A 14,696-nucleotide genomic window follows, 5' to 3' on the forward strand; every position below is an offset into this window, starting at 1 on the left:
ACATTGAATGAACACTTAATAACACTCATACTTAATGTCATGCCTTGATGGCACCAAATTAGCAAGTATTCCCTAATAGAGAAAACGTTTGTTTTCTTTTTCTGTTAGTCTGAAGTTCCTTGATCAAATGTGCAGCAAATCAGACGAGTATCACCAGACATTTGACTCTGTTGCACTTCGTCCTTGTCGCAGATCAGCGCATAGTTTGAAAAACCCTGTTTCACATCAGCCAACTACATTGTAGCACTGTAATGTAGCTTGGGCAATTTAAGCTAGGCCTGCTGTAGCCTGCTGTAGGCCTGCTGTAGCATTCATTTAAAATAGTGACAATGGTATCTTTATAGTATGACTGTAAAAATGATGACAAACTTTATAGTAAAAGTAAATAAAAAGGGGTTTTTAAATGTTAAAGGAGAAGTTTGGTGTGATATTGACCTAAAGTGTGTTGAAACATGATACCGAGTGTGAACTTTTGTCTCATAGCTCATCTTGGCTTGTCCCCTGCACTCCGAAATCTGGCACTAGTTAGCCGATGCTACCAACAGGTTTTTGATGGGGGTGCCTCGGGAATCGGCCTAGCCATGCAAATAAATCACTGATTTACACCATTTACGAGGCTCCACACTTCATTGGTAGACTTCCGAGGGCCCTGCCATTTAAAACAAGACATTGAGAACTTTGAAAAAGCACTGGTAGCTTATTTACAAGACGATTTAAGTAAATTAGCAATATCTTCAAATACCAAACAAGGTTGCTTGTCGGAAGTGCTTCGTCACTGATATCTCTCTAAAGCAGGTGCTCTTTGGTTTCAAGGGAATACTTCTTATCTGAAACGAGTTGGTTTGACCAAAAGATTCCAAAGGCACACTGCGTTTTATAGTTAAAAGATTTAATTTAAGTGGGCTACGGCGTTTAGCGACAAAACATGTCTACATCAGACCAAGCTGTGCTCTGATGAAGACATGTTTTGTCGCAACGCTAAGCAACTTAAATTAAAACTTTAACTATAAAAAGCAGTGTGCCTTTGGAATCTTTTGTTCAAACCAACTTCGTTAAAACGATAAGTAAATTAGCTAATTCATTGCTTTGTTTACTAGCATGCTAATTGCAGTTGATATACTGACGCATTTAAAACATATTTAATCTTCACGTTTCGACTCCACGCAGCAGTTGATGCTAAAGAACCTAAATGTTCCACTGAGTACATAGACTTTTTTAAAGCACGACCAGCTCCACGCACACACAGACAAACACACACACACACACAAAGAGACACTGCGCTTCAAAGTACCTGTGCAGCACGTCTGGCTGATAGCGTGTGTGTGTGTGTGTGTGTGTGTGTGTGTGTGTATATGCATGTGTGTGTCAACGGCAGAGTACCTGGACCTGTGCAGCACATCTGGCTGATAGTGCGTGTGTGTGTGCGTGTGTGCCACAGTACCTGGGCCTGTGCAGCACGTCTACCTGATAACGTGTGTGTGCGTGCGTGTGTGTGTGCGTGCATGTGTGTGCGTGTGTGTGTGTGTGCGTGCGTGTCTGTGTGTGCGTGCGTGTGTGCCACAGTACCTGGGCCTGTGCAGCACGTCTGTCTGATCGTGTGCGTGCGTGCGTGAGCGCCACAGTACCTGGGCCTGTGCAGCACGTCTGGCCGGGCCGGTGCCTGCACGGTGGTGGGGGAGCCGATGGCCTTGAGCTCCCGCACCAGCAGCTCCCTGAAGGCCTTCTGCACCAGCGGCCGCTCGCCCCGCGCCACGGCCTGCTCCTTGTGCAGGATGAACGCGTTCACGATGCCGATGTCCACAAAGTGGTAGAACAAAGAGCGGTACCAGCGCTTGGTCTTGTGCAGGACGTTGTAGTAGCTGATGAGGGCGTCCGACAGGTCCACGCCACCCATGCTCCTGAGATAAACAACAACAAATAAACAACAACAAACAAATAAATAGATATATAAATAAACAACAACACGTCGGTTTTGTGCTATATATACAGCATGTACACACACTCTGCAAAAAAAAAAAATGTTGCGTGATCTTACTTGTTGGACAAATAAAGCGTAACTTAACTTAACTATATATACAGCATACGCACACTCAGCAAATAAAAACTGTAAGTGTTCCCTTTATTTTTTTCAACAGTATATATATAAATGATTAGAGGTCTCTGGTTTCTGTGGGTTTGAAATGTTAATTTTTGGAGAGTGGTTGGACTGTCTTTAGAGGTCATTGAACATGGAGAAAAATTATGTCTCCATTTTTTTTTACCTGTTTCAACCCTATTTTTTTGAAATTGTATATTTCACTGTAATTGACACCATACATTTAGCCTAAATCACATGTTGAATAAAGTTCACAAAACAGTTATTTTTAACAGTATGATTGTATGTCAGTATTATGATTGTATGTCAAACAATTAGAGATAAGATCAATAACCAATCAGTTTCAGCAAATACACATACTCCATTGCTGAAGGATAGCAAAAACATAACAGAATCACAGATGAGACCTCGAACAACATTTAATTCATTTACATATAGACAACATATTAGATCTCACCTCCACAATTTTCTCATCAAAATCTACAACTAGTCTACTAGACCCTATCCCTACACACCTTTTTAAGACTGCTCTCCCCTTCCTGGATAATGTTTTGCTCTTGATTATAAATAATTCAATGCTATCAGGGCAAATGGAGACATGTTTTTTTCTACTCTTAAGAACCCCTAGAATAAAGATATAATACTCTCCAAAAATTAACATGCGAATCCCACAAGCCCCCAAATTAGACACATAGGCCCCCCTACTATACTGTTGAAATTCATCTTTGGCCCCACCAAACATGTAACACACACAAGTAAGACTACACAACAGATACAACATGTAACACACACAAGGGGGAGCTTAAGGATGTCTTCACAGACATCTTTAACACTTCCCTGAAGCAAGCCATCGTCCCATCATGTTTCAAAGCTGCCACCATCATACCTGTGCCGAAGAAAACTGCTCCATCCTGCTTCAATGACTACCGCCCTGTGGCACTGACACCCATCATCATGAAGTGCTTTGAGCGGCTTGTCGTCACATATCAAATCCATTCTCCCCCCCACCCTGGACCCCTTCCAGTTTGCATACCGAGCCAAGCGGTCTACAGAGGATGCAATCTGCTCTGCCCTCCACCCAGCCCTCACCCACCTGGAAAAAAGAGACTCATATGTGAGATTGCTGTTTATAGACTTCAGTTCTGCATTCAACACCATAATACCACAACAACTCATCTGCAAACTTGACAAACTGGGACTCAGTACCTACCTCTGCAACTGGCTACTGGACTTCCTCTGTCAGAGGCCTCAAGTGAATGCGTGTTGGCAACAATACCTCAAGCAGCATCACACTGAGCACAGGGGCCCCAAGGCTGCGTGCTCAGTCCGCTGCTATTCACCCTGCTGGCGCTGACTGCACAGCAACCTACAGCAACAATCACATAGTGAAATTTGCTGGCGACACAACTCTGGTGGGTCTCATCACCAAGGGCTGACGAGACTCAATACAGGTTGGAGGTGGACCATCTGACCCGCGTGGTGCAGGGACAACAACCTCCTGCTGAGCGTCAGCAAGACCAAAGAGATTGTTGTTGACTTCGGAGAGGTCACACCCAACCCCTGCCACTGACCATTGGCCGGTGCTGTGGTGGAGAGGCGAGCAGCACCAAATTCCTGGGGGTGCACATCAGTGAAGACCTCTCCTGGACCACCAACACTGCATCACTGGCGAAGAGAGCTCAAGCGCCGCCTGTACTTCCTGGGAAACTCAGGCAAGCAAGTGCTCCACCAGCCATCATGACCACATTCTACCGAGGCACCATTGAGAGCATCCTCTCCAGCTGTATCGCTGTGTGGGCGGAAACTGCACTGAATACAACAGGAAAGCCCTGCAGCATAGTGAACACAGCTGGAAGGATTATTGGTGCTTCACTCCCCTCCCTGAAGGACATTTACACCAACCACCTCACCCCAAGAAGCGACCAAAATTGTGAGTGATGCAAGTCACCCGGCTCACAATCTGTTTGATCTACTGCCCTCTGGGAAGAGGTACAGAAGCCTGCGCTCCCACTACCAGACTCACCAACAGCTTCATACACCAAGCTGTAAGGATGCTGAACTCTCTCCCTCTTCTCCCCCCTCCACCCTCAGCTACATAACATCCTGGACATTGGACCCACAATGGCCGCCTGCACTACTCCACTTGCACACTTGTACACTTTACAACTTGTTGTTGTTGTCCTGAAAACACAACACTTCTGCTGCTCTTACATAACTTGCACCACTATGCCACTTTCTTTCTTACTTAGGTCAAACAGAACTACCCAAGCCTTTTATTGGCCTGACTTTGCACTAGTATTTTATTGACTGTCTATGCACAATTTCAACCAAATTTTGCTGCTCTTATTTTTTTCATTATTATATGTGCCCTCTTATTTACTTATTTACTTAATTTTTTTGTTTACTTGAATGTTATGTTTGTCTGTGGACTTAAAATTGGTAAAATATGTCTTGTCTTCACCGTGGGATAGTGAGAAACGTAATTTCGATCTCTTTGTATGTCTGGAACATGTGAAGAAATTGACAATAAAGCTGACTTTGACTTTGACACAAGCAAGACTACACAACAGGTACAACATAAAGCAGACACAAACAAAGACTACACAACAGGTACAACATAAAGCAGACACAAACAAAGACTACACAGCAGGTACAACAACAACAACATAATGCAAACACACACAAAGACTACACAGCAGGTACAACAACAACAACATAATGCAAACACACACAAAGACTACACAGCAGGTACAACAACAACATAATGCAAACACACACAAAGACTACACAGCAGGTACAACAACAACATAATGCAAACACACACAAAGACTACACAGCAGGTACGACATGCATAGCAAACACACACAAAGACTACACAGCAGGTACAACAACAACAACATAATGCAAACACACACAAAGACTACACAGCAGGTACGACATGCATAGCAAACACACACAAAGACTACACAGCAGGTACAACAACAACAACATAATGCAAACACACACAAAGACTACACAGCAGGTACAACATAATGCAAACCAAAGATTCTAGAACAGAGCAAGATAGATTACTGGCAGGAGAATACGTTGGATATGTTGAAGTACGTTCTATGACTCTATGGGCCCATTTTGGTAAGCTCAGGTTAATAGTCACAGGCGCTGGCTACCGTGGGAATCCTATGAAGCTGATCCTAACATGTTAACAATATTTATTCTGTAAAGCTGTATGTTGAAATTACGTGAAACCCAATAGACCACACCATGTCTAGACCAGTTAAATATATTGTATAAAGACAATCTAGAATTATTTCCGAGGGTAAATTAGGCTAGGGCACTGACATCTGTCCATCATCCACCAAAGTTCAATAGGCCAGTGTTGGGGGTAGCGTGTTACTGTAATTTAATTTACTTTATTGGGAAAACGAAGTAGTCTAAAGCACATTACAATTTAAATTTCAGTAATTCGTTATAGTTACGTCCATTCCTGCATTAGGCCTACTCACAATATCTGTCTAGCCTGTTGAGCCTATTGACTTATTGTTTCCATGATTGCTTATTTAAATATTAAAATATGTATTAGTCTAGGCTACATTATTTCATAGAGATGTGCGTAGAGCACCTATTCTCTCCCTGCACCTCTCTCCCTCAAAGCGGGTTCAGCCCGCATCTCCCCCCTCGGAAATCAAAAGCGGTGGCTTGTGCAAGAACTTCATGCAGACTACAACTGGCGCGGTGTAGCCTACACAACTTTGATGCATTCAAGTTGACTTTGCAAAAGTTACAATGCCTATTTATCACAACGTTGTCAGTCGCGTTGTCAATCACAAACTTATTCAAACGACTACGGAAACTGTAGCTTAATTTGTGGAGGTCGAAGAGAAAGCACCTGTTTGACATAGGCTACGCGTAGCCACGGGCTGGCCTACTTGTCAGTCTTCCCCGTCCAATTAGAGGGCTGTAAAGTATGTAAAGAATATACAGCAGGTACAACATGCATAGCAAGCACAAACAAAGACTACACAGCAGGTACAACATATGGAGACATGGAAATTTGCAAAAGAAGTTGTCAATAAAATGCAGTAAATAATATTAAAAAGTTAATCAGTTAATTATAAAACTCATAGATTATATTGATTTAGCAAAATAATAGATGATGGTATAAAATATTTCCTAAAAATGTTTCTGCTTGATGTAGGCACTCTATATCTTCTTCCTGAAGGGAGTCTTTCAAAAGTGTGATGTAGTGGATATAAAGGATCCTGAACTATCTGTGGGGCTTTCCTCTTAGTGTGTGTTGTGTACAGTTCCACCAGCTGCCTCTGGGGGTTCAGTATGATTTTACTGGCCATATTTATAATTTTTGTGAGTTTACTTTTGCTCCTAGCCCCTAGATTCCCATACCAGCATGAGATGTTGTACGAGATGACACTTTCCAGCAGACTGGTGTAGACCATCCTCAGGACCTCTCTGCTAACATCAAAACTGTTAAGTTTCCTTAAAAGAAACAATCTTTGGGTTGCCCTTTTAAAAATATATTCTACATGTTCAGTAAAATTTAGATTATGATCTAGGATAGTACCTAGATATTTAAAACGGCAGACAACATCAACATGTTGGCCCCCAATTGTAACTGGCTGACATGTAGGTATTCCACCCCTAGTATTGACCACAAGTTCTTTGGTCTTTGTGGGGTTTAGGACAAGAGCACTTTCCTCACACCAGGCCACAAGGCGGTGGATGTGATCAAAGTAGGCCCTCTCCAGATCCCCATTTCCCCTGACCATTAAACCGACCATTGCCATAGCAATTTAAGTAGGCTAAAATGACTATCACAGATCTGCAATTCATTTATATACATGGAGAATAATACTGGGGATAGAACACAGCCTTGAGGCACTCCAGTGTTTAAAATGACCTCATCAGACATGGTACCCTGTACAGAGACTTTTTGAGGACGATCAGTTAAAAAGTCCTTAATCCATAATACAAGGTGTCCATTTGTGTCCAGTTTTATAAGAATGTCAGTCTTGACCGTATTAAAAGCTGAGCTGAAATCAATAAATAAGATTCTAGCGTAGGCCTCTGGGTGTTGGATGTGCTTGCTAACCATGTGAAGGAGAGTTAGAGTGGCATCCTCAGTACCTCTTTGTGCCTTATCATAAACTGAAGATTGTCTAGCAGATGGGAGTTTGCTAGACGACCCAGTACTACCCTTTCCATACATTTGCATAGAATGCTGGTGAGAGCAATTGGTCTGTAGTCATTGAGTAAGACAGGGTGGGACTTTTTAGGCACTGGGATTATTGTAGTTTTCTTCCATGAAAGCGGGACGGTGTGTGTATCAAGCAGAGTCTGAAATAGCCTAGTGAAAACACCTTTAAGTTGGTAAGTGCACCCAGCTAGGGCCCTCCCCCTGTGACCGTCCGGGACCGGTGCTTTGAAAGGGTTAATCCTGGCAAGACAGCCAGCTATCCCCTGTTCAGTGAGAGTGACGGTATGCCAGACAGAGCTACATACTTGATCAGAGCTGACCCCATGTGTGTTTTTATCAAACCTGCTATAAAACTGATTGAGTTCATTTACAAATGAAGTAGTATTACTGATTGGGTGTTGCTTCCTGGTCTCTCTACTCATCATATTATTTAGACTATTCCATGCTTTACGAGCATCCCCTGTAACAAACTGACTCTTCATTTTATCTCTATGTTGTTGCCTGGATTTTTTGATAATCCCTCTCAATTCCCGTCTTTTTTCTTTAAAAAGTGTAGTGTTTCCCTGTGCAAAAGCATCCCTTTTCTCACGGAGGCACTTTTTCATGAGAGACCCACACTTTATTATTGGGGTATATTTTAACAGTTTTTGTTATGACAACATTATTCTCACAGAATGTGATGTAGGATGTTATTGTCTCTGTTAGCTCATTTGCATCTGTACAGTTATCAAAGAAAATGTCCGAGTCTGTATCATCAAAACAGTCTATCAGTCTCTCCTTACAGGCATCAGACCACAGTGATACCTCTTTGACAGTAGGCCTCTCTCGTTTGATCTTGGCTTTATAATTTGGCAGCAGATGAATAACATTGTGGTCTGACTTACCCAATGGTGGGCGGGGCACTGCCTTGAATGCATTGGGTATGTTGCCATAGCATTTATCTAGAGTCCGAGAGAGTCGCTTGGGGCAGTCTATGTACTGATGCAGAGTCGGCAAGTGACTGGTGAGATCACAGTTGTTAAAATCCCCAAGTATAAAGATAGGTTGGTCCACTGAGCGTGAGAGTGCATTGTTATAACTCTCACTTATACGATTCGCGGCTTCCTCATACTTTGGTCCTGGTATATATGTGAGAATGATGGTGATTTGTCCGAATTCCCTCGGTAGATAAAACGGTCTGAAAGAGACCGAGAGCAGTTCGTAATCGGGGGTACACACTTTCTCATGAATGTTCAGCTGAGTTGCCCATTTATTGTCCACAAAGATACACATGCCCCCTCCAATCGATTTGTTCGTTTTATATTTATCCCGGTCGGCCCGTATGGAGGTGTATCCAGGAAGCGCCACTTCGGTCTCGTCCTTAAGCCAAGTCTCCGTTAGGCAAATTAAGTTACTCCATTTAAAGTCACTTTCAACTCTTACCCTAGCCATCAGTTTGTCCATTTTGTTATTAAGTGATCTCACATTTGACAACGTTATTACTGGTAAGGGGAATCGCGAGCCTCGCCTACGGAGCCTGTTCCGAATGCCCCCTCTTGAGCCCCTTTTCTTTGGCTTTTTGGATTTAGACCTTTTCCGTGCAATTTCGGGACAGTCGCGAGTTGATAGTGTGAGATCCAGGTGTCCTGCATGTCTTTGTAACGATAGCAGGTGCTCCCTGGAGTAAGTCAGGCCTTCTCTTGGCTCAGTGAAACAGTTGTTGATGGAAAACAGAAAAAGTAAGACGCACAAAATTATCCAAGCTCTCATAATAGCCATAGTCCACTGTGTAGGAAGCTCTGACAAACGTTCAAAAGCGACATTACGACCGTGGCTTAAATAAAATAAAAGCAAACAAACAAACAGTATGTTAGTGTGAGGCTCTGGGTCAGCCGTCGAGCAGCGCCCCGGAAGTTCAGGATTGAGAAAAACGTTGCGTGATCTTACTTGTTGTTCCACTGCTCTGTGTGTGTTAAAGGCTGCCCACTGCTCTGTGTGTGTGTGTGTGTGTGTGTGTGTGTGTGTGTTAAGAGCTGCCCACTGCTCTGTGTGTGTGTGTGTGTTTAGAGCTGCCCACTGCTCTGTGTGTGTGTATGTGTGTGTGTGTGTGTGTGTGTGTGTGTGTGTATGTTAAGGGCTGCCCACTGCTCTGTGTGTGTGTGTGTGTGTGTGATCTGTAAGGGATAATGCCCGACGAGGTGTCCATTATCAGAAATAAATGGACGACGCGGAGGCGTGAACCGTCGTCCTACTATCGTTGTTATAGTTACCATTCATAAGCATTGACATGGAACGGCGATTAAACTTTTTTTTACCAGATCTACTTCATAGGTGTAGTATATGTAAGGGATAATGTATAGAACTACACATTATCCCTTACATATACGTTCTATACATTACGTACAATACATTACATATACGTTCTATACATTATCCCGCTTATTATACGGCTACTTGCCAAAACGAAAAAATATAAATGTCTCTTTACACTTATTTGTTACCGTTTCGTCGTGGATTTTGCTGAGAAACAAATAGTTCGCAACACACGATGAACTTGAATCAAACATTCTTTAGAACACAGCTGATCAACCATCTGCTTTCACTTTTGAATGAAGTTCCAATGCAAGAAGTGACCGGAATACTTGCGGAGTGATATGATCAGCAGCACAAACCCATTGCCATTGACAGCGGTAATTATATGTTTGCAGCGGTAATTACATGAATTTATTTTACCGTAGAACGTTGGGAAATCCCATTCAAGTCAATGGAGCGTTCTACTACCATTGTGAAGAGCCGTATAATAACACTTTTTAAACGACACCCTTTTCAACCTAGACCTAGAAGGTATAATACTTGTTTAGTCCAGCACGGCTGGTGGTGTGGGCACGTAGAGGTAGAGATCTTGCCCTTGGAGCTGCGCACCTTCCTGGTGACCTTGGCTGCCCACTGCTCTGTGTGTGTGTGTGTGTGTGTGTGTGTGTGTGCGCGTGCGTGTGATCTTACTTGTTATAGTCCAGCACGGCTGGTGGTATGGGCACGTAGATGGTCGAGATCTTGCCCTTGGAGCTGCGCACCTTCCTGGTGACCTTGGCGTCGCTATGCGCCGTGTGGAAGGTGGAGCACAGGATCACGTCGCGGCTGTCCCTCCACTGCACCAGCACCTGAGGGGGCAGTCATTATACAAGTATTGATTATAAAGCATTAAGTATTAGGTCCCTCCACTGCACCAGCACCTGAGGGGGCAGCCATTATACAAGTATTGATTATAAAGCATTAAGTATTAAGTAAAGGTATAAGTGTGGCCTTATGTCTTGTGAACATGAAATGAATTCACATTTCTGAGGGTCTTTTCCCTTCCTCACTTTACATCCCGTTCCATTCCATATCTTAATAAGCTGCATGTCCCTCCATTGTTGCCATTCTTTAATCTTTAATATCATTATTATCATTCTTTAATCTTTAATATCATCAATATTTAATATCATGGCATATTTAATGGCCTCCGTTTCGGATTAACGTTAACTGGCTTTGACATCCCCAATGCAGTGAGGGGCAGCCGTGGCCTACTGATTAGCGCTTCGGACTTGTAACCGGAGCGTTGCCGGTTCGAACCCCGACCAGTAGGCCACGGCTGAAGTGCCCTTGAGCAAGGCACCTAACCCCAAGCGCCGCTGTTGTTGCAGGCAGCCAACTGCGCCGGGATTAGTGTGTGCTTCACCTCACTGTGTGCTCACTGTGTGCTGAGTGTGTTTCAATAATTCACGGATTGGGATAAATGCAGAGACCAAATTTCCCTCACGGGATCAAAAAAGTATATATACTTATACTTCAGCAAAAGAGGTTGGTAGCTCTTGGGTATAAAGCGTAGATTTTATCCTCGTATCGGGTGCTCTTGGAAAATGGGATCAGTTCATGAGAAGGAAAGCAATCCAGGCACTCCAGGAAAGGTGACCTTTCCTGAAGTGCCTGGATTGTTTTCCTTCATATATATACTTATACTTATAGACCCTTTCAACAATAAAAACAAAAACAATGCTTGAACGTTCTATTTGGTTCCCAATCTACTTCCTCTGCATGAAGATAACATACGGAATGTTAAAACGGAAGTCTTGTGGGGCCAACTATGATGCTGATAATGGAACTCTCTTGAAAGGGTCTGTACCAGGGGGCCCTCTCTGAGCCAGCGGATGGTGCCCTTCGGAGACGCCTTGTCCAGCATCCCCGCCTTCTTGCACAGCGCGCCGAGCCGGCCGGTTCTGCAGCAGGTCGCGGAACAGGTCCGGGCTCGTGAAGAAGTTGTCCAAGAACAGCTTGTAGCCGGAACCCAGGAAGGGGGGTGTAATGGGAAGGAGAGACATGACCGCGTCGTAGCTCAGCCCCTTGATAATAACAATACAATTACAATACAATTACAATACAATACAATATAATACAATACATTATAATATAATATAATATAATATACTACAATGTATAATATAATATAGTCACAAGCAGCAATGAAAGATTAAAGCTATTCTCAACAGGTGAGCAAGGATCCACAAATGAAACCAAGATCCACGCACAGCCTGCACTGCAAAAACTGCTTATCTAACAAAATCTAACCAAAATGTTATTGATCTTATATCAAGATAAACAAATCTAGTTGGTATTGTTTTCAGTATACTTGACTTACCTAGCACTTTCTTGTGAAAACATTTGACTTAATTTAAAAAAAGTTTGACTTATTTTAAGACATCTCATCCTGAAAACAAGCAAATTTGTCTGCCAGTGCGTTAAGCAAATTTGTCCTAAAAACAAGCAAATTTGTCTGCCAATGCGTTGAGCAAATTTGTCTTGATACGAGTCCTTAAAATAAGTCAAAGTCTTCTTAAATTAAGTTAAAATTTTCTTTTGAGAGGGCGCTAGGTAAGTCTTTTAATACTAAAAACAATACCAAATAGATTTTTTAATCTTAATATAAGATTATTAACACTTGGTTAGAATTTATTTTTTGCAGTGTGGTTAGGTGCAGGTAGATTGCAGGTGAAACCAAGATCCACGCACAGCCTGGTTAGGTGCAGGTAGATTGCAGGAACATACCTAAATAGCAAGAATAAGATTGCTCTACCGCACACTGTTGACTTTTACTCGATTTTATTCAGAGCAAACAACGCATTTCGCATACAGCGTCCTTAGGTTCGCTCAGGTGATACACAAACATTGGGAAGACACAGGGAAAAAGAGAATGTTGTGTGAGAGGTAAGTGTTTCCCAGAGAATAGAGTCCCGAAGTATGACGTAGCAAATCACTGGATCTAAACAAACTTTCGAAGTGGCTTAAATAGCATTGAATGTAGACATGTGGCACCATTTCTAGCTAATAAAAATAAATATATCCATTTAAACATGTTTTACCTGCTAGGCAGCAGCTTACCACATAATACGGATTCCCTGTGTAATAGAAAGAAACAAAATTCCAGTCGATATTTCACGTCTTCTCAAGACTGGCGGCTGTTAAGAGTGACGTTTTTTGCCAAAAAAATAAATCCAAAACACGTCCGTGAATTTAATGACTTTAACCGCATGCTGTGAAGTTACATGCAGGTCTCTTTTACGGAGGAAACCCATGTTAAAATAAAACTCTGTAGTCACGAATTTCATTGTGTTGGTATGAATATATGTTGTAGTAAGTGATTCCTACAGTGTTCCTTAAAAAAATATACTAACGTCTTAGAAACATTGTAAAATGATTGAAATAGATTAAGAAAGCCACCGCTATGGTGATTTCTAATAGTAGATTGATTTGTTTAGATCCAGTGATATCGCTGCCTTGACAACGCTACGTCATGGCTTCGGTACTCTATTGAATTCCATTTGTGGTGGTTGGTTTGCAGGATTAACTTGAATGCAACAGTTTTTTAACAAGCTGGTTATGATGCTAACCAGATTTAAGCACGATTTAGTACAACCTGGAAAATCATTGTGTGGTGGTCAATGTTGATATTGTGGTGGGCCGCCACAAATAAATCGATGTATGGGAAAGACTAGAGGTATTGAAAGAGCAGTTGCGTTCTCCGTTTATATAAATTGGTCTTCTGCATGTTCCACGCGGCAGACTCAGGCAGAGAGGCGATAGAGCTCTTGTTGTGGCTGTACCACGCCAACGGAATCAGCTGCAACCTACCATCAGAGACGCTCCCTCCATCACTAGTTTGAAATCTAGGCTCAAAACACACCTCTTCTCCCTGGCGTTTCCTGCTCTTTTATGATTATTATATTTGTGTTCATGTATTGTCCTTTTATTGCACTATGTACAGCACTGAGTGTGAATTTTACTTACTTGCTAAATAATAATAAACACATGAATAAAAAATAAATAGATAAATAAATAAATAAATAAATAGTTAGAGAGCAGTTATGTACCTTTTCTGTTTATATCAATAATATTAAATAAATAAATAAATAAATAAATAAATAAATAAATAGTTAAAGAGCAGTTATGTACTTTCTGTGATTATATCAATAATATTAATTTAATAAATAAATGAATTTAAAAAATAAATAAATAAATACAGAGCAGTTACCTTCTCTGTTCGGCCCGGGCCGCGGCCCTCGTACACAAAGAAGTCCCAGGTGTAGCCGTTGGACGAGTCGGCCAGTACGAAGAGCTTGTAGCCCCATCTTGTCGGCTTGTTCTGCATGTGCTGGACCAGGCAGGACTTGGCCCTGGAGGCGACCATTCGCTCGTCCACCGAGATGTTCTGCCGCGGGTGGTAGCTGGCTCTGCACGCCGCGCGCAGCTCGTCGTACATGGGCTTGATTCGGCCCAGGCGGTCATACCTAGGGATGAGCATCGTTAAGAAATTATTGATATCGATGTCATTGTCGAGTCTGCTTATCGATGCGATTCCTTATCGATTCCCATATCGATTCCTGTACCATTTGCTGAACACTTATAGGATGGCTTTGAGAGTTGTTGGCTTTGAATGTCTAATTTAAAGTGGTTTTAGAGAATGAATATCAAGTGTACAATATCTATACAGAAGTTGAATGCTTTAAAATTTCTAAAAAAGTAAACATTTCTAAAACAAAGCTTTGTATTGGAGTTGTTAGTGGAATCGTTAACGTGTGGATGTGTACGATTCCGATGGATCGGAACGTTTGGAACAGATTCCCAAAATTTCTAAAACAAAGCTCATACCCGGGCGTGCCCCTGCGGATGTTGTTGGCCGCGTCGGCCGCCGGGTCGCTCATGTGGATAGCGGTCGATATGGCTTGAAACTTGCGGCCCGACATGACCGTCAGCGGGAAGGCTATCCGGTAGAGCTCAGACCTGCGCCAGTAGTCGGTTAAGTTCTTGCCCTTGACCACCCAGGTGAAAAAAAATATGCTTCATACACTTTTTTTGAAATTACAGTCATTTACTTTG

The 14,696-nt window shown here is 42.4% G+C and overlaps 1 protein-coding gene across 1 annotated transcript in view; it reads right to left on the bottom strand.

Annotated features, from left to right (window-relative positions):
- Positions 1 to 10,305: 10,305 nt before the first annotated feature.
- LOC125297392 (piggyBac transposable element-derived protein 4-like) overlaps positions 10,306 to 14,696 on the bottom strand; it is a 6,915-nt gene continuing 2,524 nt past the window's right edge. Inside the window, exons 2-5 of the mRNA XM_048247755.1 lie at positions 14,469 to 14,629; positions 13,852 to 14,107; positions 11,449 to 11,665; positions 10,306 to 10,447 (exon numbers count right to left, since the gene is read on the bottom strand). Coding sequence (XP_048103712.1) covers positions 10,383 to 10,447; positions 11,449 to 11,665; positions 13,852 to 14,107; positions 14,469 to 14,629 — 699 coding nt within the window. The 3' untranslated portion in view covers positions 10,306 to 10,382. The remainder of the gene's footprint in view (positions 10,448 to 11,448; positions 11,666 to 13,851; positions 14,108 to 14,468; positions 14,630 to 14,696) is intronic.

The sequence above is a fragment of the Alosa alosa genome, chromosome 7 (assembly GCF_017589495.1).
Source record: "Alosa alosa isolate M-15738 ecotype Scorff River chromosome 7, AALO_Geno_1.1, whole genome shotgun sequence".
NCBI classification, from domain to species: domain Eukaryota; kingdom Metazoa; phylum Chordata; class Actinopteri; order Clupeiformes; family Clupeidae; genus Alosa; species Alosa alosa.